Genomic DNA, 25,072 nt, shown 5'->3' with positions numbered 1-25,072 from the left:
GGAACACAGACACGAGTTGAGCGTACACGATTTCATACTACAGAATCAGGGGGCGTACGCAGGGTTTTTGAGGTATAGTCCTATATATATATATATATATATATATATATATATATGCGGGAAGGGATCGCTAGTAGTATTTGTATAGTGAGGAAAGTTCTTATAAGTCTCGGAACATGCATGGTAAATAAGTTTTTATCTTGTCCGCTATTAGGGTTGCACCACAGCGCATCAAAGCCGCCATAATTTAGCGTCAACATGTTTAGTCTGACAAGTTTAGTTTGACAAGTTTAGTTTAACAAGTTTAGTTAGACAAATTTAGTTTGAAAAGTTTAGTTTGACAAGTTTAGTTTAACAAGTTTAGTTAGACAAATTTAGTTTGAAAAGTTTAGTTTGACAAGTTTAGTTTAACAAGTTTAGTTAGACAAATTTAGTTTGAAAAGTTTAGTTTGACAAGTTTAGTTTGACAAGTTTAGTTTGACAAATTTAGTTTGAAAAGTTTAGTTTGACAAGTTTAGTTTGACACATTTAGTTTGACAAGTTTAGTTTGACAAGTTTAGTTTGAGAAATTTAGTTTTACAAGTTTAGTTTGACAAATTTAGTTTGACAAATTTAGTTTGACAAGTTTAGTTTGACAAGTTAAGTTTGACAAATTTATTTTGACAAGTTTAGTTTGACAAATTTAGTTTGAAAAGTTGTTTGACAAGTTTAGTTTGACAAGTTTAGTTTGACAAATTTAGTTTGACAAGTTTAGTTTTACAAGTTTAGTTTGACAAATTTAGTTTGACAAGTTTAGTTTGACAAATTTAGTTTGACAAGTTAAGTTTGACAAATTTAGTTTGACAAGTTAAGTTTGACAAATTTAGTTTGACAAGTTTAGTTTGACAAGTTAAGTTTGACAAATTTAGTTTAAAAAGTATTTCTCTTGTCTCAGATGTGGGTCACACCAAAACGTATCAAGGTCGCAATAACTGCTTGTTTCCTCCTTCCGATGGTCTTTCACATTCCGTTGTTTGTCAGGAGCAGAATCAAGTGGGTCGACAGGTAAGACAAGTGGGTACTCACTCTAATGGTATTCAGTCTAATGGTACTCACTGTAATGGTACTCACTCTAATGGTACTCACTCTAATGGTACTCACTCTAATGGTACTCACTCTAATGGTACTCACTCTAATGGTACTCACTCTAATGGTACTCACTCTAATGGTACTCACTCTAATGGTACTCACTCTAATGGTACTCACTCTAATGGTACTCACTCTGATGGTACTCACTCTAATGGTACTCACTCTAATGGTACTCAGTCTAATGGTACTCACTCTGATGGTACTCACTCTAATGGTACTCAGTCCATTGGGTACTCACTCTAATGGTACTCACTCTAATGGTACTCACTCTAATGGTACTCAGTCTAATGGTACTCACTCTAATGGTACTCACTCTGATGGTACTCACTCTAATGGTACTCACTCTAATGGTACTCAGTCTAATGGTACTCACTCTAATGGTACTCACTCTAATGGTACTCACTCTAATGGTACTCACTCTAATGGTACTCACTCTAATGGTACTCACTCTAATGGTACTCACTCTGATGGTACTCACTCTAATGGTACTCACTCTGATGGTACTCACTCTAATTGTACTCACTCTAATGGTACTCACTCTAATGGTACTCAGTCTAATGGTACTCACTCTAATGGTACTCACTCTGATGGTACTCACTCTAATGGTACTCACTCTAATGGTACTCAGTCTAATGGTACTCACTCTAATGGTACTCACTCTAATGGTACTCACTCTAATGGTACTCACTCTAATGGTACTCACTCTAATGGTACTCACTCTGATGGTACTCACTCTAATGGTACTCACTCTAATGGTACTCACTCTAATGGTACTCAGTCTAATGGTACTCACTCTAATGGTACTCAGTCTAATGGTACTCACTCTAATGGTACTCACTCTGATGGTACTCACTCTAATGGTACTCACTCTAATGGTACTCAGTCCATTGGGTACTCACTCTAATGGTACTCACTCTAATGGTACTCACTCTAATGGTACTCAGTCCATTGGGTACTCACTCTAATGGTACTCAGTCCATTGGGTACTCACTCTAATGGTACATAAGTGGGTACTCTCTCAAATGGGCACTCAATCGAGTCTTTGTGGGTGATCAGAAGTATTTATAGTGCAAAGTATGGCAGAAACGTTGTATGTGTAGTGCAACTAATGACATAAATGTTGTATGTATAGTGCAACTAATTACATAAATGGGGTCATCCATAAATGACGTCACACTCGTAGGGGGGAGGGGGGTCCGTAATTTTGTGACGATGTGTGATGAGGGGGAGGGGGGGGGGGGGTCAGATGTTGCGACGTCACATTTTTGCATTATAAAAAAGCAATGTTAGAAAACGAATTTTAGACGTTATTTCGCGTTTTAGACAACTGTTTTAATAAATTGTAATAGTTTAGACAAGATTTTGGAAAACTATCGATGTTTAAAAAAAATTCAACTGCAATTTTGAGGGGGGTTGTAGGTTGAGGTGTGACGTCATTTTAGGGGGGGGGGGGTCTGGCTTTTTGTGACGACGTGTGACGGAGGGGAGGGGGGGAGGTAAAAATCGTCCAAAAAAGCGTGACGTCATTTATGGATGACCCCAATGTATGTATAGTGCAATTAATGACATAAATGTTGTATTTTTAGTGCAACTAATGACAGGAATGTTGTATTTATATTGCAACTAATGACAGAAATGTTGTATTTATAGTGCAAGTACTCAGGGGCGTAGCGAGGGGGGGGGGGCGGGGGGTGCGGACCGCACCGGGTGACACCATTTAGGGGGGTGACACCAAGGCAAAAAATAGCAAAATATATAGAGGAAAACTTGAGGGGGGGTACAAATCAAAAGTTTGATGGGGGTGCAAATCGAAAATTGGAAAGTTTGTCCCCGGGAAGGGTCGCTACGCCTCTGGGGGGGGGGTGACACCATTAAGTGCCGCACCGGGTGACACCCGACCTCGCTACGCCACTGCAAGTACTGACAGAAATGTTGTATTTATAGTGCAACGTATGAAGGAAATGTATTTTTAGTGCAACTTATGACAGAATTGTTGTATTGATCGTGAGACTATTTAAACAACTGACTTTCTAAAAATGTTGAACCCAAGGGAAGACAACCAATCGTCTCCTGTCATGGTCCCGACACATTTCTACCTGGCAAATCAAGTTTGGTTCGACTCTTGGAAAAATTTGGTCATCAACCTGGTTCTGTACTTGATGCCAGTTGCTGTTGTCATGGTAACCACCTGCGGCACTGTCTACAAGATCAGGTGTACTACGTCATCGAACCTGCGCAGGGTAACAGAGGCCACCTATGGCTAGTGGTTAAGTACGGGGGGGGGGGGGGGAGGTTGATCAGAGTCTCTCCCAGGCTTCTCTGTAGGGTTGGGGGGGGAGGTTGATCAGAGTCTCTCCCAGGCTTCTCTGTAGGGTTGGGGGGGGGGAGGTTGATCAGAGTCTCTCCCAGGCTTCTCTGTAGGGTTGGGGGGGGGGGTAATGAAAAGATTGTTAGAGTGACCAGTGATAACACTATTATGACTGAAACAATTATTTAGATTATTTTAATTTTGGTGTATAAATTTTGATATATCTTATACACGGTCTACAATATGATTTTTTAAACCTACTTTTACAGTGTCCTACTGTACCCAGTGTCCTACTGTACACATTGTCCTACTGTACACAGTGTCCTACTGTACACATTGTCCTACTGTACACAGTGTCCTACTGTACCCAGTGTCCTACTGTACAAATGTCCTGCTGTACACAATGTCCTACTGTACACAGTGTCCTACTGTACCCAGTGTCCTACTGTACCCAGTGTCCTACTGTACAGTGTCCTACTGTACAAAGTGTCCTACTGTACACAGTGTCCTACTGTACAGTGTCCTACTGTACACAGTGTCCTACTGTACACAGTGTCCTACTGTACCCACTGTCCTACTGTACCCAGTGTCCTACTGTACATAGTGTCCTACTGTACAGTGTCCTACTGTACACAATGTCCTACTGTACCCAATGTCCTACTGTACCCAGTGTCCTACTGTACACAATGTCCTACTGTACACATTGTCCTGTTGTACATAATGTCCTACTGTACCCAGTGTCCTACTGTACCCAGTGTCCTATTGTACACAGTGTCCTACTGTACACAGTGTCCTACTGTACCCAGTGTCCTACTGTACACAGTGTCCTACTGTACAAAATGTCCTGCTGTACACAATGTCCTGCTGTACACAATGTCCTACTCTACACAGTGTCCTACTGTACACAGTGTCCTACTCTACACAGTGTCCTACTGTACACAATGTCCTACTGTACACAGTGTCCTACTGTACACAGTGTCCTACTGTACCCAGTGTCCTACTGTACATAGTGTCCTACTGTACAGTGTCCTACTGTACACAATGTCCTACTGTACCCAGTGTCCTACTGTACACAATGTCCTACTGTACACATTGTCCTGTTGTACATAATGTCCTACTGTACCCAGTGTCCTACTGTACCCAGTGTCTTACTGTACACAGTGTCCTACTGTACACAGTGTCCTACTGTACCCAGTGTCCTACTGTACACAGTGTCCTACTGTACAAAATGTCCTGCTGTACACAATGTCCTGCTGTACACAATGTCCTACTCTACACAGTGTCCTACTGTACACAGTGTCCTACTGTACACAGTGTCCTACTGTACCCAGTGTCCTACTGTACACAGTGTCCTACTGTACACAGTGTCCTACTGTACACAGTGTCCTACTGTACAAAATGTCCTACTGTACCCAGTGTCTTGCTGTGCACTATGTCCTACTCTACCCAGTGTCCTACTGTACCCAGTGTCCTACTGTACCCAGTGTCCTACTGTACAAAATGTCCTGCTGTACAAAATGTCCTGCTGTGCACTATGTCCTACTCTACCCAGTGTCCTACTGTACAAAATGTCCTGCTGTACACAGTGTCCTACTGTACACAGTGTCCTACTGTACAGTGTCCTACTGTACCCAGTGTCCTACTGTACAAAGTGTCCTACTGTACACAGTGTCCTACTGTACAGTGTCCTACTGTACCCAGTGTCTTACTGTACACAGTGTCCTACAGTACAAAATGTCCTGCTGTACAAAATGTCCTGCTGTGCACTATGTCCTACTCTACCCAGTGTCCTACTGTACAAAATGTCCTGCTGTACACAGTGTCCTACTGTACACAGTGTCCTACTGTACAATGTCCTACTGTACACAGTGTCCTACTGTACACAGTGTCCTACTGTACACAGTGTCCTACTGTACCCAGTGTCCTACTGTACAGTGTCCTACTGTACAAAGTGTCCTACTGTACACAGTGTCCTACTGTACAGTGTCCTACTGTACACAGTGTCCTACTCTACCCAGTGTCCTACTGTACACAGTGTCCTACTGTACACAATGTCCTGCTGTACACAATGTCCTGCTGTACACAATGTCCTACTCTACCCAGTGTCCTACTGTACACAGTGTCCTACTGTACAAAATGTCCTGCTGTACACAATGTCCTGCTGTACACAATGTCCTACTCTACACAGTGTCCTACTCTACCCAGTGTCCTACTATATTTGATAAACGCAGGAATCCACAGTAGCTGCCATTGTCCAGAGGAGGGAGCGAAAAGCCACATCACTGCTTGTGTGTGTCTGTGCTATCTACTCTGCCACCAGCCTCCCAGGTATCGCTATCTTGATCGCCAGATCTGCCCAGCCCCAGTTTGATTATTATGGCAGGTAACGGGTTCAGGGGCACATCAATGTTAATCACACGGGTCATTCGTTCAGGGGTCACATCAATGTTAATCACACGGGTCACTCGTTCAGGGGTCACATCAATGTTAATCACACGGGTCATTCGTTCAGGGGTCACATCAATGTTAATCACACGGGTCATTCGTTCAGGGGTCACATCAATGTTAATCACACGGGTCATTCGTTCAGGGGTCACATCAATGTTAATCACACGGGTCATTCGTTCAGGGGTCACATCAATGTTAATCACACGGGTCATTCGTTCAGGGGTCGATTTGTCTCATGTGTTCTGTGTCTTAGATGTGATGAACTGTCTGAGATGTGTCTCGTGTGTACTGTGTCTCCAGGTACAGTCAGCTGTTCGTGCTGTGTGCCCGACTAATGGAGCTGTGTCAGGTGATCAACTCCAGCCTCAACTTCGTCGTCTACTGCCGTGTTGCCCAGCCTTTCCGGAAGTTTCTTCTGACCCTGTGCTCCAGTAGGGTCAAGGACACGCCGAGACGGGTGACGTTAAAGTCCATCTCCTGAATTAGGCTCGACACAATCAACCTTTGCCCTCTCAACTCCTACACGTCATACACGAACCAGAGTTTCTCCCAGGCATTTCATTCCCCCCCCCCCCCCCACCGAAAGAAATGTCTGTCAATTAAGCAAGTATTTGACAACAACAGCGTCGTTCCATTGTGTGCCCTTTTAAACACAACACCTCAGTGGGTAATAAGCATCCCCATTGAGTGAGTGTTGCATATATATATATATATATATATATATATATATATATATATATATATATATATATATATATATATATATATATATATATATATATATATATATATATTGGTAACTATTTTCATTCAGTGTCACATTATTGGTAGCTATTTTCATTCAGTGTCACATTATTGGTAACTATTTTCATTCAGTGTCACATTATTGGTAGCTATTTTCATTCAGTGTCACATTATTGGTAACTATTTTCATTCAGTGTCACATTATTGGTAACTATTTTCATTCAGTCTCACATGATTGGTAACTATTTTCATTCAGTGTCACATTATTGGTAGCTATTTTCATTCAGTGTCACATTATTGGTAACTATTTTCATTGTGTCTTTGAGCTACTTTGAGCAAATAACACATTTCGAAAGAGGACTGAAAGAAACAATGAAATCAATTGACGCAATACTTATCCTGATTTATTTATTTTTTGTAGAAAAAATTTATTTCAAAAAGTTTCTGTGTAATGAGTGTTTTGCCTAAAATATTTTTATTGCTAATATTTTAGAAAGACATTTAAGACACACTATAAAAAATTAAAAATAAACAAAAGAACAATAAATAGGCCTTGGAATTGAAAGGTTCTTAAGCTTTTCCCGGAGATATTTAAAATTTCTACAAGTCCATAGAAAAAAAATACGAATCAAAAGAAACGTAACTGGTCCCTAACTGGTCCCTAGTTTTAAACATCTGACCAAAGATGCCAGGCGATCACTGACATCAGACGGTCAATGACGTCAAACGGTCAGCTGCTCTTGTAGCGGAACTGGAAGGCTGAAGTTGGCTGGCCGAGGTGGTGGGCCAGGACGAATAGACACAGCTGGAACTTCCGGTCAGTGCCAGACTTGATTTTAGTGCCAGGTGGGAGGGGGTAAACGAACACCTGGTAGCGGTGGGCGGCGTTCGTCACAGGTGGCGCAGGTGGGGTGTATTCTGGTGAGTAAAACCAGCTGGTCAGCACGGTGCTCACTTTGGTCTGTCTGTCCACAACTGACCCAGACAAACTGGTCTGTCCACAACTGACCCAGACATACTGGTCTGTCTGTCCACAACTGACCCAGACATACTGGTCTGTCTGTCCACAACTGACCCAGACATACTGGTCTGTCCACAACTGACCCAGACATACTGGTCTGTCTGTCCACAACTGACCCACACATACTGGTCTGCCCACAACTGACCCAGACATACTGGTCTGTCTGTCCACAACTGACCCAGACATACTGGTCTGTCCACAACTGACCCAGACATACTGGTCTGTCTGTCCACAACTGACCCACACATACTGGTCTGCCCACAACTGACCCAGACATACTGGTCTGTCTGTCCACAACTGACCCAGACATACTGGTCTGTCTGTCCACAACTGACCCAGACATACTGGTCTGTCTGTCCACAACTGACCCACACATACTGGTCTGCCCACAACTGACCCAGACATACTGGTCTGTCTGCCCACAACTGACCCAGACATACTGGTATGTCAAAGTGTCTGTATAAATATTGGGGATAAACTTACGAATAAAAGTTTTTGTGATCGTAACCTTGCCTTCTTTGTCAATCTGTAATGAAAAGTACTCATAATAACGTAATGCTGGTGGTCAGTGTGGTAGTGGTGGTCAGTGTGGTAGTGGTGGTCAGTGTGGTGGTCAGTGTGGTAGTGGTGGTCAGTGTGGTAGTGGTGGTCAGTGTGGTAGTAGTAGTCAGTGTGGTAGTGGTGGTCAGTGTGGTAGTGGTGGTCAGTTTGGTAGTGGTGGTCAGTGTGGTAGTGGTGGTCAGTGTGGTAGTGGTGGTCAGTGTGGTAGTGGTGGTCAGTGTGGTAGTGGTGGTCAGTGTGATTGATGTGGTAGTGGTGTCAGTGTGGTAGTGGTGGTCAGTGTGGTAGTGGTGGTCAGTGTGGTAGTGGTGGTCAGTGTGGTAGTGGTGGTCAGTGTGGTAGTGGTGGTCAGTGTGGTAGTGGTGGTCAGTGTGGTAGTGGTGGTCAGTGTGGTAGTGGTGGTCAGTGTGGTAGTGGTGGTCAGTGTGGTAGTGGTGGTCAGTGTGGTAGTGGTGGTCAGTGTGGTGGTGGTGGTCAGTGTGGTAGTGGTGGTCAGTGTGGTAGTGGTGGTCAGTGTGGTAGTGGTGGTCAGTGTGGTAGTGGTGGTCAGTGTGGTAGTGGTGGTCAGTGTGGTAGTGGTGGTAGTGCTGGTCAGTATGGTAGTGCTGGTCAGTGTGGTAGTGCTGGTCAGTGTGGTAGTGGTGGTAGTGCTGGTCAGTATGGTAGTGGTGGTCAGTGTGGTAGTGGTGGTCAGTGTGGTAGTGGTGGTCAGTGTGGTAGTGGTGGTCAGTGTGGTAGTGGTGGTCAGTGTGGTGGTGGTGGTAGTGGTGGTCAGTGTGGTGGTGGTGGTAGTGGTGGTCAGTGTGTTTAAGAGCGTCAGTTAAATAAAATATTATTTCCTTGCCTGGTGAACGAGTTATCTGAGACATGAGAGTGACGTCAGAACTTACCGAGGCCTGAGCCATCAAGTGGATGTATCCATCCCTGGGGTCATTGCTGACCGGAGCGTCGGGGTCAAAGATCAGAAGGACGGCTGGTCCCGAGGGCTGTCGTATTAAATTAGGTTACTTTAAGCTTGCCTGGCTGGCTGTCTGTCTGTCTATACCGAATTTTAGCCACTATTGTGTGTCTTTTACTTTCTCGTATTTCACATACAAGTAAAAGATCTAATACTCTGCTTTCTATCAAATTTTGAGTAACAGGAAGTAGTATTTTCTATTTCTAAAAAAAAACGCAAATGAATTTAGAAAGTACTTATATTCCCCACTATTATACACACACTGTTTGCTGTTCACTTGGTGCGCAATGCTGTTTTCTACGCGATTCTATTCTATTTTTAAAAGTTTAAGTACTTAAACATGGATTAAAAATCATGTCTATATCCCGCGTTGCCATCCCCCGTAGTGTTATATAAGAATATTCGATAAAGTTCAGGGGAGATCACTCCCGGGTTATGGTTTTTAATATCTCAATGAATGTTTTAACGTTCAAACTCAAACAATAAGCTTATTTTCTTTTTTACAAACACATACATTTGACATTTATTCTCCCATAAAAATATACGTTTGTCCTTTAGAGAGACACAAACGCACAAGCTGTACAGTGCTGTCATCACTTCCCTCAGACAATGTTTATTAAAGAGAGCTGTCCTTAAAATAAAAAATTCATAAAAAACGTTTTAATATCCAGCTTTTATGTACTAATGCACTAAAAAGTAGAAAATAAATTATAGACTACTATTTAAATTACTATAAAGAAAAGCGTAGGTCTCTTCTCAAATATTAGTAAAGGTATCCAATCGGTACTAAAGTGACCCACGCTTTTCTTTATAGTAATTTAAATAGTAGTCTATAATTTATTTTCTACTTTTTAGTGCATTATTACATAAAAGCTTGTTATTAAAACGTTTTTTATGAATTTTTTTTATGAATTTTTTTCAGTACTTTACATGTTTTATTTACAATAGAGTTACATGACTAAAAACCATTGCGCGCCTACTGAACGTGATGGCGCAGCTATTGAACGTACCGTGATGGCGCAGCTATTGAACGTGATGACGCGTGTGGTGTGGTTGGCTAGACATGCCTACTAATTCGGTCCAAATTTTAATTATTTCATAAAAAATTAATTAGGCATCCAATTAAGTCAAATTTAATTTCAGATTACATTGTCTTCATGTCTTAACCCACGTGTCAAATGTGAATCGTATCGGTCAAGTAGAAGTTTCCAAATTTTCACTCCTGCGTTTCGATCTAGACTGACGACAGAGCGACGACAGAGGAAGTGAGTTAAATAAAAACTTGTAATAAAACATGTGACACTGGACTAAAAAAATTAGTTTTGATTGATCTCGCTTATAAAACACTACCAGAGAGTAAATTACATTAGGGGTCGTCTATAAATGACGTGTAGACCCGGGTAGGGACTTATAGACCCAGGTAGGGTCGTTTAGACCAGGGTAGAGATTTCTTGACCCAGGTAGTGACCTTGACCCAGGCTTTAGCTCGGCCATATGATCCACTTACGTTGGAACCCATGACCTTGAACTCCGGAAGCTTGGACATATTTTTGCCATCCTTGACCGACACGATGTCATCGCATGTCAGCCTCCCCAGGGGTTCTGGAAATGTCACACTAATGTCACACTGGTCCGAGGGCTTCTTGTGCAGACATTTCAGTTCTTCCTCGAGCTTTTGATCCGTTGTATCAGCGAGAACTGCAAGTGTCAAGGTCACTAATGTGACCCAATTAAAATCTGTCATTGCAAAAAAACCTGAAATGATTTTTTTTCAATTTAAATTGATGCGTTAAACATTTTTACAATTTAAATTGATGCGTTAAACATTTTTACAATTTAAATTGATTTATTTAACATTTGACAATTAACATGTATTTGTTCAATCTATTTAAAATTAAAATTCATTCAACATTTTTACAATTAAAATCGAGTTGTTTAAATGGTACACGTTTAATTAGGTTTACGAAGTTTCACTATGGGTTGGTTTGTTTATATTTTCTAAAGGAAAGACAATGCAACAAGATTTTATGCTAGCGGTCACTCGATCCACTGGTTCAATAGCTAGGTTCAGATGTGGTCACGACTGTTTGCATACCTGAGTGCCGCCCACGAATCCATATACAATGCAAGGGATTGTTTTTGTCGAGTTCGATCCAAGCCGGTGATCGGTTCGTAAAGAAAATATTGGGTTGTTGACTCAATGATCTGTTAAGTTACTAGATCTATTGGGTTATTGACTCAATGATCTATTAAGTTACTAGATCTATTGGGTTGTTGACTCAATGATCTGTTAAGTTACTAGATCTATTGGGTTGTTGACTCAATGATCTGTTAAGTTACTAGATCTATTGGGTTGTTGACTCAATGATCTGTTAAGTTACTAGATCTATCGGGTTGTTGACTCAATGATCTGTTCAGTTACTAGATCTATTGGGTTGTTGACTCAATGATCTGTTAAGTTACTAGATCTATTTGGTTCAAAGTTGCATTATCCTCAGGATGAAGTTGTCGTGTTAACTGTAACCCTAACCTTACCTTGGTCACCAAACACTTCGTTAACCTACAAGACATAGGTCAAGGTCAACTCAACGCCTACTAGATCCAGATCTAGCTACTAGAACAACCAGTTTCGTCAACACGGATGTCATGAACGACCATTCCATTAGCACACTTACTATTGTGTTGTGTGTAAAACTACAGATGTTACCGGTCAAAATGATTTGTTATCGATCGGTTTGACAGCACATAAAGCGACCTGATTTTAGTCTCTAACAGTTAACAGCATGCAATCTTGAAAACAAAATGGCGGAGTGTCAAAAAAAATTCAGTTTTTTTTTACTCTACACATTTTTAAAATAAATGGGTTGGAGAGTAGGACATTGGGGAGAAAATACAAGGCAATGGCGACGGCCTAGTTGAACGAGTTGGGTCAACCATTTTTTACTTTCTCGTATATACGAAGTATAGAGAAAAAATAGAGATTTTTCCAAATCTCGACCTTTTACACCATACTGATACGGAAAAACATAATTTTGCAATCTTGTCTGTGTGTCTGTCTGTGTGTGTGTGTCTGTCTGTCTGTGTGTAAACAAGATAACTTGAGTACCGTTACAGCTAGGTTGATGAAATTATATATATATGTATTTTATCAAAATCGTATATCCTGTTTACACACACAGACAGACACACACACAGACATACGGACAAGATTGCAAAATTATGTTTTTCCGTATCAGTGAGATGTAAAACGTCGAGATTTGTAAAAATCTCGATTTTTTTATGCACGATTACATGACTTTCTCTATAGGTACTCCGTATATACGAGAAAGTAAAAATCGACTTTTATTTTTAATATACCGTATATAGAGAAAAACAAATCGCACCCTCCCGTGGAATATTTACAACAACTTCCCAAAGTTTCACGGCGATGTGATGAGAGGTGTAGTAATGCATAAAGGACAAACAAACAGACAAACACACACATTGCTTTTTAGATAGATAGATAGATAGATAGATAGATAGATAGATAGATAGATAGATAGATAGATAGATAGATAGATAGATAGATAGATAGATAGATAGATAGATAGATAGATAGATAGATAGATAGATAGATAGATAGATAGATAGATAGATAGATAGATAGATAGATAGATAGATAGATAGATAGATAGATAGATAGATAGATAGATAGATAGATAGATAGATAGATAGATAGATAGATAGATAGATAGATAGATAGATAGATAGATAGATAGATAGATAGATAGATAGATAGATAGATAGATAGATAGATAGATAGATAGATAGATAGATAGATAGATAGATAGATAGATAGATAGATAGATAGATAGATAGATAGATAGATAGATAGATAGATAGATAGATAGATAGATAGATAGATAGATAGATAGATAGATAGATAGATATTCGAGAAAGTTTAGGGGAGATCACTCCCGGTTTATTTAATTTAGAGCGGCCGTGAATATAATTTAGGTTCAAGCGTCAATCAACGAAGCGAGATGTGTCCAGCTAGAGGTGTGTCCAGTTAGAGGTGTGTCCAGTTAGAGGTGTGATCAATTAGAGGTGTGCCCAGTTAGAGGTGTGCCCAGTTAGAGGTGTGTCCAGTTAGAGGTGTGCCCAGTTAGAGGTGGGTCCAGTTAGAGGTGTGTCCAGTTAGAGGTGTGATCAATTAGAGGTGTGTCCAGTTAGAGGTGTGTCCTGTTAGAGGTGTGATCAATTAGAGGTGTGCCCAGTTAGAGGTGTGTCCAGTTAGAGGTGTGTCCAGTTAGAGGTGTGATCAATTAGAGGTGTGCCCATTTAGAGTTGTCTCCAGTTAGAGGTGTGTCCAGTTAGAGGTGTGTCCAGTTAGAGATGTGTCCTGTTAGAAGTGTGTCCAGTTAGAGGTGTGTCCAGTTAGAGGTGTGTCCTTTTAGAAGTGTGTCCACTTAGAGGTGTGTCCTGTTAGAAACGTGATCAATTAGAGGTGTGTCCAGTTAGAGGTGTGTCCAGTTAGAGGTGTGATCAATTAGACGTGTGTCCAGTTAGAGGTGTATCCTGTTAGAAGTGTGTCTGTTAGAAGTGTGTCCAGTTAGAGGTGTGTCCAGTTAGAATTATGTCCGGTTAGAGGTGTGTCCAGTTAGAGGTGTGTCCTGTTAGAAGTGTGTCCAGTTAGAGGTGTGTCCAGTTAGAGTTATGTTTAGTAAAGTATGCAAAGACACAATAAAAAGTGAACCCACAAGGTGATATTGAATGAAAGTAGCTATCTGCACCGAATTGCACAATTTGAACTATCCGTGTTTTTAAAGCAAATATAAAAACTAGAATCTATTAAAGGTTTTTAAAGGCCTCATGTTTAGCTGTTTATAACGGTCTGTAAAATCGACGATAATTAAAATTATCGTCTAATTTCGGTTTGCAGGTATGTAAAGCTTAAACCTGAAAATAATTTAGAATTTTTTAAATCAAGGTACCTTTTTTTAGGCAAATGGACACTTCCTTGCCTTTATGTCAACACTACTCATCCATTTCGCGGCCGCACCAGTATGATGACACATGTCCCTGATTCACGGTCTATTTATAGATTTTATCACTATCCTAATCTTAGATGTTCCAAGATCCTATCTGAATTTTTATGCAGGCTTTCTACGGCCTGTACTTAGTTACTTTTTAATCTGATTGGTGAGGTGATTTTTTTTATTACATGACAAATATTTAATTTAAGATTTTTTTCCCTGAGATATTTTTTTCCTTGATAGATCTAGATCTAGATCTAGATCTTTTCATGAGATATTTTTTTTCCTAGGATAATTTTGTCTGAGATATTTTTTCCTTAAGACGTTTTTTTCCCAGATATTTTCCTTGAGTTATTTTGTCCCTGAGATAATTTGTCCTTGAAATAGTTTTGTCTGAGTAAGGATATTTTTACCTTGAGATAAATGTGTTGTATCAATTTGTTGTATCAATTTGTTGTATCAATGTGTTGTATTAATTTGTTGTATCAATGTGTTTTATCGATTTGTTGTATCAATGTGTTGTATCAATGTGTTGTATCAATGTGTTGTATCAATTTGTTGTATCAATTTGTTATATCAATTTGTTGTATCAATTTGTTGTATCCATTTTTTTAATCAATTTTTTTATAAATGTCTTGTATCAATTTGTTGCATCAATGTGTTGTATAAATGTGTTGTATCAATTTTTTGTATCAATTTGTTGTATCAATGTGTTGTACCAATTTGTTATATCAATGTGGTGTATTAATTTGTTGTATCAATTTGTTGTATTAATTTTTTGTATCAATTTGTTGTATCAATTTGTTGTACCAATTTGTTATATCAATGTGGTGTATTAATTTGTTGTATCAATATGTTGTATTAAAGTTTTGTACAAATGTGTTGGATCAATTTGTTGTATCGATTTGTTTGATCAATTTGTTTTATCAATTTGTTGTATGAATTTGTTGTATCGATTTGTTGTATCAATGTGTTGTATAAAAGTGTTGTATCAATCAGTTGTAATAATGTGTTGTATCAATTTGTTGTGTCAATTTGTTTTATCAATTTGTTGTATCAATTTGTTGTATCAATTTGTTGTATCAATTTGTTGTATTGATTTGTTGTATTAATGTGTTGTATTAAAGTGTTGTATCAATTAGTTGTAAAAATGTGTTGTATCAATTTGTTGTATAAATGTGTTGTATCAATTTGTTGTATCCATTTTTTGAATCAATTTGTTGTATAAATGTCTTGTATCAATTTGTTGTATCCATTTTTTGAATCAATTTGTTGTATAAAGGCCTTGTATCAATTTGTTGCATCACTGTGTTGTATTAATTTGTTGTATCAATTTGTTGTATCAATTAGTTGTATTAATTTGTTGTATCAATTTGTTGTATCCATTTTTTGAATCAGTTTGTTGCATAAATGTCTTCTATCAATTTGTTGTATCAATTTGTTGTATTAATTTTTTGTATCAATTTGTTGTATCAATTTGTTGTACCAATTTGTTATATCAATGTGGTGTATTAATTTGTTGTATCAATATGTTGTATTAAAGTTTTGTACAAATGTGTTGGATCAATTTGTTGTATCAATTTGTTTGATCAATTTGTTTTATCAATTTGTTGTATGAATTTGTTGTATCGATTTGTTGTATCAATGTGTTGTATAAAAGTGTTGTATCAATCAGTTGTAATAATGTGTTGTATCAATTTGTTGTGTCAATTTGTTTTATCAATTTGTTGTATCAATTTGTTGTATCAATTTGTTGTATCAATTTGTTGTATTGATTTGTTGTATTAATGTGTTGTATTAAAGTGTTGTATCAATTAGTTGTAAAAATGTGTTGTATCAATTTGTTGTATAAATGTGTTGTATCAATTTGTTGTATCCATTTTTTGAATCAATTTGTTGTATAAATGTCTTGTATCAATTTGTTGTATCCATTTTTTGAATCAATTTGTTGTATAAAGGCCTTGTATCAATTTGTTGCATCACTGTGTTGTATTAATTTGTTGTATCAATTTGTTGTATCAATTAGTTGTATTAATTTGTTGTATCAATTTGTTGTATCCATTTTTTGAATCAGTTTGTTGTATAAATGTTTTCTATCAATTTGTTGTATCAATTTGTTGTATTGATTTGTTGTATCAATTTGTTGTATCAATTAGTTGTATCAATTTGTTGTATAAATTTGTTGTATAAATGTGTTGTATCAATATGTTGTAATAAAGTGTTGTATCAATTTGTTGTATGAATGTGTTGTATCAATTTGTTGTATCAATGTGTTGTATAAATGTGTTGTATAAATGTGTTGTATCAATGTGTTGTATTTATTTGTTGTATAAATTTGTTGTATCAATTTGTTGTATCAATTTGTTGTATCAATTTGTTGTATCAATGTGTTGTGTTTTTTTGTTGTATCGTTTTGTGTATCAATTTGTTGTATTAATATGTTGTATCAATTTGTTGCATCAATTTGTTGTATCAATTTGTTGTATCAATTTGTTATATCAATTTGTTGTATCAATTTGTTGTATCCATTTTTATAAACAATTATTTTATAAATGTCTTGTATCAATTTGTTGCATCAATGTGTTGTATAAATGTGTTGTATCAATTTTTTGTATCAATTTGTTGTATCAATGTGTTGCACCAATTTGTTATACCAATGTGGTGTATTAATTTGTTGTATCAATTTGTTGTATTAAAGTTTTGTACAAATGTGTTGGATCAATTTGTTCTATCAATTTGTTTTATCAATTTGTTTTATCAATTTGTTGTATGAATTTGTTGTATCGATTTGTTGTATCAGTGTGTTGTATAAAAGTGTTGTATCAATCAGTTGTAATAATGTGTTGTATCAATTTGTTGTGTCAATTTGTTTTATCAATTTGTTGTATCAATTTGTTGTATCAATTTGTTGTATCAATTTGTTGTATCGATGTGTTGTATCAATGTGTTGTATTAAAGTGTTGTATCAATTAGTTGTAAAATTGTGTAGTATCAATTTGTTGTATAAATGTGTTGTATCAATTTGTTGTATCCATTTTTTGAATCAATTTGTTGCATAAATGTCTTGTATCAATTTGTTGTATCCATTTTTTGAATCAATTTGTTGTATAAATGTCTTGTATCAATTTGTTGCATCACTGTGTTGTATTAATTTGTTGTATCAATTTGTTGTATCAATTAGTTGTATTAATTTGTTGTATCAATTTGTTGTATCCATTTTTTGAATCAGTTTGTTGTATAGATGTCTTCTATCAATTTGTTGTATCAATTTGTTGTATTGATTTGTTGTATCAATTTGTTGTATCAATTAGTTGTATCAATTTGTTGTATAAATTTGTTGTATAAATGTGTTGTATCAATATGTTGTAATAAAGTGTTGTATCAATTTGTTGTATCAATGTGTTGTATTTATTTGTCTTATAAATTTGTTGTATCAATTTGTTGTATCAATTTGTTGTATCAATTTGTTGTATCAATTTGTTGTATCAATTTGTTGTATCAATTTGTTGTATCAATTTGTTGTATCAATGTGTTGTGTTTATTTGTTGTATAAATGTGTTGTATAAATGTGTTGTATCGTTTTGTGTATCAATTTGTTGTATTAATATGTTGTATCAATTTGTTGCATCAATTTGTTGTATCAATTTGTTGTATCAATTTGTTGCATCAATTTGTTGTATCAATTTGTTGCATCAATTTGTTGTATCAATTTGTTGTATCAATGTGTTGTGTTTATTTGTTGTATAAATGTGTTGTATAAATGTGTTGTATCGTTTTGTGTATCAATTTGTTGTATTAATATGTTGTATTAATTTGTTGCATCAATTTCTTGTATCAATTTGTTGTATCAATTTGTTGTATCAATTTGTTTAAAGGATGTCAGTGTGGTTGTTTTGTTATATTGTCTAGCGTATATCGAGGTGGTTTGAGGTTTTATTATTTTTATATTGTCTAGTACACAGAAGAGTACGCAGGGGAGAGGGGGGCAGGGGGAGCTGCCGCTCCCCCTCTGGCCATTTTCAGCACTGTGGCGCCTTTTTGGAAACTTTTTAAACTCAAAGTTTTACACAATAAATTGTTGTAAAAAAATATTTTTGGTCGGCACATCTATGTAAATCACAAGATTTCTTTTCATGCAGCAATTAAGCTTTATTGTACTAGTCTAGTAGTGTCTACGTTTACAACACGTATTAACAGCTGCATCAGTTTGCCATTCTAAAAATAACCATTACGATGCATTGAAATTTTAAAAAATCCTCTACCGGTAGTACCATTTGGCAAGAGGGGTGTTAAGTTTAAGGCAACTGTATAATGTATTTCCTTACGAATAATTGCATTAGAAATGTTATACATAAAACTTCACACATAATTAATTTATATATACAGTTTGAATCGTGTGATTAATTTTTTGAAAATTACAATACAGAAAAAAACAACTGATGTGGCACCTCTACTTAAATTTACTTATGAGCAAACTGCGTAGTGGTGGGGAAATTTTGACACGGTCAACAACGTCATCACGATGAAGTAGTAGTATTCTTACAGTTTGGGCGATAGTGATTACGATTACACATTATATGAAACAGTTACAACCCCCCTCCCCCATGGACCCCTCTGTAAAAAAAAAATAGTGTCATAATACCACTGCTACTTATTTACATCTATTTCTGAATCAGTATACATGTGTAATATATATGTATGTTTAGAACAGTCATCTAAAAACTGACGCTATGTTCACTCTGAGTTGGTTATCCCCCCCCCCCCCCCACACCTCACCACCACAATTGTGTAGAGCGACATTAATGTCACACCTAGGTATACACTGGGTGGGATAATTGACCTAAAGTGACCGGACAGTAAAAATGTGGGTGATTGATACTGTGATCTAACCCATACCTATCACTATGTTAAAAAAATAATCTTTAAGGAACACAAAGAAGCAGTAGTAAATTAAAAAATATATTATCTGAACTAAAAAGACCAATATTTAGTTAAATGTAGGCTGTTATTCCGAATGTTTATCTTTTTTATCGAAAAGCGTGGTTTTATACCAACTCTGATTTCAAAAACTTTCCTTATGCTGTAAAGCTTTAGCATTTATGATGACGATATATTAAATTCTGATTATAGACAAAAACATTTTGTTAATACGAATAGGGTTAAATAATTTCATTAAATTTTAAAGTAATTATTTATTTGTTTTGACATTTATAATTAAATGTGTAGATATATACATATTTATATTAAGAGAGTAATTATTTCCCCTATTTCACTTGTCTTAAATAATTTCCCAGGAATTATTATGTAAGAATTTTTTTTACAAGAATAACAAAACAGATTGTGTTACGTTCGCTGTTTTTGGTTGCAGTGAGTGTATATTTTGTTTGCTTTTTTGTTTAGATTGATACAATGTTTGCTTTGTCGGCCTACATTGTGTGTTTTTTTTCTTATTTCTTCAGAGTGCTACTTTCAATTTATTTTACATCAAAGCGAAGTAATGACATACAGCTAGTAATTATATATATATATATATATATACTAGCTGCATCCTGTGCTCCGCCACGGTAAATCTTTTTAAAGGTACATTTTTGGAACAGAACAAAACGAACAAAAACACAACACAAACACAAACATAAACACAAACAAAACACAACCACAACACAACCACAACACAACACAACAACACAACCACAACGCAACCACAACACAACCACAATACAAACAAAACACAACACAACCACAACACAAACACAACACAACAACACAACCACAACGCAACCACAACACAACCACAACCACAACACAAACAAAACACAACCACAACACAACCACAACCACAACACAACACAACCACAACACAACAACAACGCAACCACAACACAACCACAACACAAACACAACAAAAACACAACACAACACAACCACAACACAACCACAATACAACCTCAACACAACCACAACACAACCACAACACAACCACATCACAACCACAACACAACCACAACACAATCACAACACAACCACAACACAACCACAACACAACCTCAATACAACCACAACACAACCACAACACAACCACAACACAACCACAACACAACTACAACACAACCACAACACAACCACAGCCACAACATTAGAATCACCACCAAACAACACGCTTTTTTAGGCGTCCGCGCCCAAAGAGAGCCTTAATTTAAGTCACATAAATAGATCCTACTCCATAACTTACAATAAAACAATGCGATGCAAATAAATGTACGGCAAGTGGCGTTTACTTTTATGGTTCTAAGAAAACACATTGGTAATGTAATTAGAATCACCACCGAAAAACATGCTTTTTCCAGGCGTCCGAGCCCAGAAAGAGCCTGTTCAGCATTCTCTATACTATAATCCTAAAATGTCACCATCTGTTAACACCGAAAAACAAAAACAAAAAATGGTGATTTTGAGAGATCATAGACTAATTAGAAAATAATATAAATAACCATAACATTTTTCTATTTTACTTATGAACCTTAACATATAATAATCAATGTGGAAGTAATAACAAAAATTAACTTAAATTATTGAGAGTGAGTTGAATATTAAAAAATAAAACACATTTTCCCATACGTCCGCGCTCAGAGAGAGCCTTTCCATTCTTCTCAAAAAGTCTAATTTCACCATCTGTTTTCATAACACCGAAAAACAAAAGCAAAAAGATAGTGATTTTTTGAGAAATCATAGACTATTTAGAAAATAATAATAAATAATATTAATAATCTTAACATTTTTCTCTTTTAATTATGAACCTTAACATATAATAATCAATGCGGTAGTAATAAACAAAAAAATAACAGAATGATATTGATGAGTTAAATATATTTTCAAATTACCTCCCTTGCAAAAAATTACCAAAAAAAAGTTGAATTAATTAGTTTCTTTGACCTACTTTCATAAAAATATATCCATTTTTTCTAGGAATATAAACGAAAATGATATTTAACATTGATTTTTTAAAATATGTTTTAGCCATGTGCGTGTATTTAATATTTTATTTAAGTTATGCAAAAGAGTAAACACAGTGACATTTATAAAATAGCTCTATGCCTCTATATAAACAAACCCTACTCTATTACCTATAATAATACACTGCGGTGCACTGAAAAGCACAGCATGGTGCGTAGTTTACTTTTATAGTCCCAAAATCTATAGCGATGACGGACGGAAGGAAGGAAGGAAGGAAGGAAGGACAGACACAGCCCGCTTATATTATAGATATATATATATAATACACGTATATAGAACGTGTTAAAAATTCGGCGCCTTTTTTTTTGCTCTTTTCGCTCCCCCTACAACGAAAACCTGGATACGCCTCTGCTAGTACGTCAAGGTGGTTTGAGGTTTTGTTATATTGTCTACAGTATATCAGGGTGGTTTGAGGTTTTGTTATATTGTCTACAGTATATCAGGGTGGTTTGAGGTTTTGTTATATTGTCTACTATATCGAGGTGGTTTGAGGTTTTGTTATATTGTCTACTATATCGAGGTGGTTTGAGGTTTTGTTATATTGTCTACAGTATATCAGGGTGGTTTGAGGTTTTGTTATATTGTCTACTATATCGAGGTGGTTTGAGGTTTTGTTATATTGTCTACTATATCGAGGTGGTTTGAGGTTTTGTTATATTGTCTACAGTATATCAGGGTGGTTTGAGGTTTTGTTATATTGTCTACTATATCGAGGTGGTTTGAGGTTTTGTTATATTGTCTACTATATCGAGGTGGTTTGAGGTTTTGTTATATTGTCTACTATATCGAGGTGGTTTGAGGTTTTGTTATATTGTCTACTATATCGAGGTGGTTTGAGGTTTTGTTATATTGTCTACTATATCGAGGTGGTTTGAGGTTTTGTTATATTGTCTAGAGTATATCGAGGTGGTTTGAGGTTTTGTTATATTGTCTACTATATCGAGGTGGTTTGAGGTTTGTTATATTGTCTAGAGTATATCGAGGTGGTTTGAGGTTTTGTTATATTGTCTAGTATATCGAGGTGGTTTGAGGTTTTGTTATATTGTCTAGTATATCGAGGTGGTTTGAGGTTTTGTTATATTGTCTAGAGTATATCAAGGTGGTTTGAGGTTTTGTTATATTGTCTAGTATATCGAGGTGGTTTGAGGTTTTGTTATATTGTCTACTATATCGAGGTGGTTTGAGGTTTTGTTATATTGTCTACAGTATATCGAGGTGGTTTGAGGTTTTGTTATATTGTCTACTATATCGAGGTGGTTTGAGGTTTTGTTATATTGTCTACTATATCGAGGTGGTTTGAGGTTTTGTTATATTGTCTACAGTATATCGAGGTGGTTTGAGGTTTTGTTATATTGTCTACTATATCGAGGTGGTTTGAGGTTTTGTTATATTGTCTACTATATCGAGGTGGTTTGAGGTTTTGTTATATTGTCTACAGTATATCAGGGTGGTTTTGTTATATTGTCTAGTATATCGTGATGGTTTTAGGTTTTGTTGTATTGTCTGGTATATCGAGATGGTTTGAGGTTTTGTTATATTGTCTAGAGTATATCATGGTGGTTTGAGGTGTGTCCAGGATGACGTCATTGCTGGTACGTGGCACGCTACTGACGTTGGTGATTGGCTGCATGCGTGAGGGTCAGGCACAAATGGACACGAGCTGCGAATCGCCGACCCTACCTGAGCCATGCAATCTGCAGGTCATTTACCCCGAGCCCATTGGGATCACAGCCTGTTACGCAACATTCGAGATTGGAGCAGAACAAACAGTCGTCAGTACAGCGCCGAGAATAAGGGCTGCTCTAACATTTGTAAGTTTAGGCCAACAGTAGTTGTAAGATTGTTTGTTTAGGTCAACAGTAGTTGTGAGATTGTTTGTTTAGGTCAACAGTAGTTGTGAGATTGTTTGTTGAGGTCAACAGTAGTTGTGAGATTGTTTGTTTAGGTCAACAGTAGTTGTGAGATTGTTTGTTTAGGTCAACAGTAGTTGTGAGATTGTTTGTTTAGGTCAACAGTTGTTGTAAGATTGCTTGTTTAGGTCAACAGTAGTTGTGAGATTGTTTGTTTAGGTCAACAGTAGTTGTTGTAAGATTGTTTGTAAACATGTTTGTATATTATAACACCACGTAGCTTCACGCTGTGTTGTATCGTAAATTGCATTTAACACACAAAAACACGGTACGGTATTGGTAAACCAAGAACAGTCTACTGTAAAACGGTTTCTTGTTAATTCCGTTTTATTTTCAATTTTGAATTTACAATAAAATTTAAAGTAGCTACATAACCGTTACACATCAATACTCATTAGACGAACAAAGGACTAGAGCTTATAAAAAAAAACTTTACTGAAGCGGTTGGATGTCATCAAAAAATATTAGGCGCCGTCATAGATCGTAAGATATTATGGCACATGCTGTAATAAAACATCTACATAACGTAATACATCACAAGTAACCGTTCACCTATCATATTCACAATCATCATCATCATCTTCATCACTACAATCATCATCACCACCACCATAATCACCACCATCACCACCACCATTATCACCGTCACCATCAGCACCCATCCATAATCATCATCACCACCACCACCACCACCATCATCACCATCACCATCAGCACCACCACCACCACCATCACCATCACCACCATCACCACCATCACCACCATCACCACCACCACCACCACCACAACCACCACCACCATCACCATCACCATCAGCACCACCACCATCACCATCACCACCAACATCACCACCACCATTATCACCACCACCACCATCATCATAAGCATCATCACCACCACCACCACCACCATCACCACCACCACCACCACAACCACCACCACCATCACCATCACCATCAGCACCCCACCATCCATACAGTCTGTCATGTACTCCATCCAGTGACGTCGTAGCCTTTATGCACAGTCCATTGAAATTTTCTTTGGATAGTAATTGGCATCCTCGTGCCAGTTCAGTAGGCTCTCAGTAGACTCAGTAGACTCTCAGTAGACTCTCAGTAGACTCTCAGTAGACTCTCAGTAGACTCTCAGTAGACTCTCAGTAGACTCTCAGTAGACTCTCAGTAGACTCTCAGTAGACTCAGTAGACTCTCAGTAGACTCTCAGTAGACTCTCAGTAGACTCTCAGTAGGCTCTCAGTAGACTCTCAGTAGACTCTCAGTAGACTATCAGTAGACTCTCGGTAGATTCTCGGTAGACTCTCAGTAGACTATCAGCAGACTCTCAGTAGACTATCAGTAGACTCTCGATAGACTCTCAGTAGACTCTCAGTAGACTCTCAGTAGACTCTCAGTAGACTCTCAGTAGACTCTCAGTAGACTCTCGGTAGACTCTCGGTAGACTCTCAGTAGACTCTCGATATACTCTCGGTAGACTCTCGGTAGAGTTTCGGTAGACTCTCAGTAGACTCTCAGTAGACTCAGTAGACTCTCAGTAGACTCTTGGTAGACTCTCAGTAGACTCTCGGTAGACTCTCGGTAGACTCTCGGTAGACTCTCGGTAGACTCTCGGTAGACTTTCGGTAGACTCTCAGTAGACTCTTAGTAGACTCTCGGTAGACTCTCAGTAGACTCTCAGTAGACTCTCAGTAGACTCTCGATAGACTCTTGGTAGACTCTCAGTAGACTCTTGATAGACTCTCAGTAGACTCTCAGTAGACTCTCAGTAGACTCTCAGTAGACTCTCAGTAGACTCTCGATAGACTCTCGGTAGACTCTCTGTAGACTATCAGTAGACTCTCGGTAGATTCTAGGTAGACTCTCGGTAGACTCTCAGTAGACATGTGGCACCAAACAAATAAATCTCTAACATGTGGCTCCACAGCGACAATTAGCCCTAGACACACCACAGACA

The 25,072-nt window shown here is 37.4% G+C and overlaps 2 protein-coding genes and 1 pseudogene across 3 annotated transcripts in view; 1 reads left to right on the top strand and 2 right to left on the bottom strand.

The window, feature by feature from the left end:
- Positions 1-253: 253 nt before the first annotated feature.
- On the bottom strand, positions 254-3,205 carry LOC131956931 (uncharacterized; annotated as a pseudogene).
- A 3,813-nt stretch (positions 3,206-7,018) lies between these two features.
- The window catches only part of LOC131956937 (phosphatidylethanolamine-binding protein 4), a 64,186-nt gene continuing 46,132 nt past the window's right edge, over positions 7,019-25,072 (bottom strand). Inside the window, exons 2-5 of the mRNA XM_059321575.1 lie at positions 10,676-10,923; positions 9,101-9,196; positions 8,133-8,175; positions 7,019-7,546 (exon numbers count right to left, since the gene is read on the bottom strand). Coding sequence (XP_059177558.1) covers positions 7,359-7,546; positions 8,133-8,175; positions 9,101-9,196; positions 10,676-10,912 — 564 coding nt within the window. The 5' untranslated portion in view covers positions 10,913-10,923 and the 3' untranslated portion in view covers positions 7,019-7,358. The remainder of the gene's footprint in view (positions 7,547-8,132; positions 8,176-9,100; positions 9,197-10,675; positions 10,924-25,072) is intronic.
- The window catches only part of LOC131956935 (uncharacterized), a 42,959-nt gene continuing 31,875 nt past the window's right edge, over positions 13,989-25,072 (top strand). Inside the window, exons 1-2 of one of the 2 annotated variants that reach the window (XM_059321574.1) lie at positions 13,989-14,089; positions 22,737-23,002. In XM_059321574.1, the coding sequence (XP_059177557.1) occupies positions 22,769-23,002 (234 nt within the window). In that variant the 5' untranslated portion in view covers positions 13,989-14,089; positions 22,737-22,768. The remainder of the gene's footprint in view (positions 14,090-22,736; positions 23,003-25,072) is intronic. The other variant, XM_059321573.1, reaches the window with a different exon arrangement.

This window comes from Physella acuta, unplaced genomic scaffold (assembly GCF_028476545.2).
Source record: "Physella acuta isolate Inbredline_101_S28 unplaced genomic scaffold, ASM2847654v3 ptg001187l, whole genome shotgun sequence".
Lineage (NCBI taxonomy): Eukaryota > Metazoa > Mollusca > Gastropoda > Physidae > Physella > Physella acuta.
This window is presented reverse-complemented; position numbering and strand designations above follow the sequence as displayed.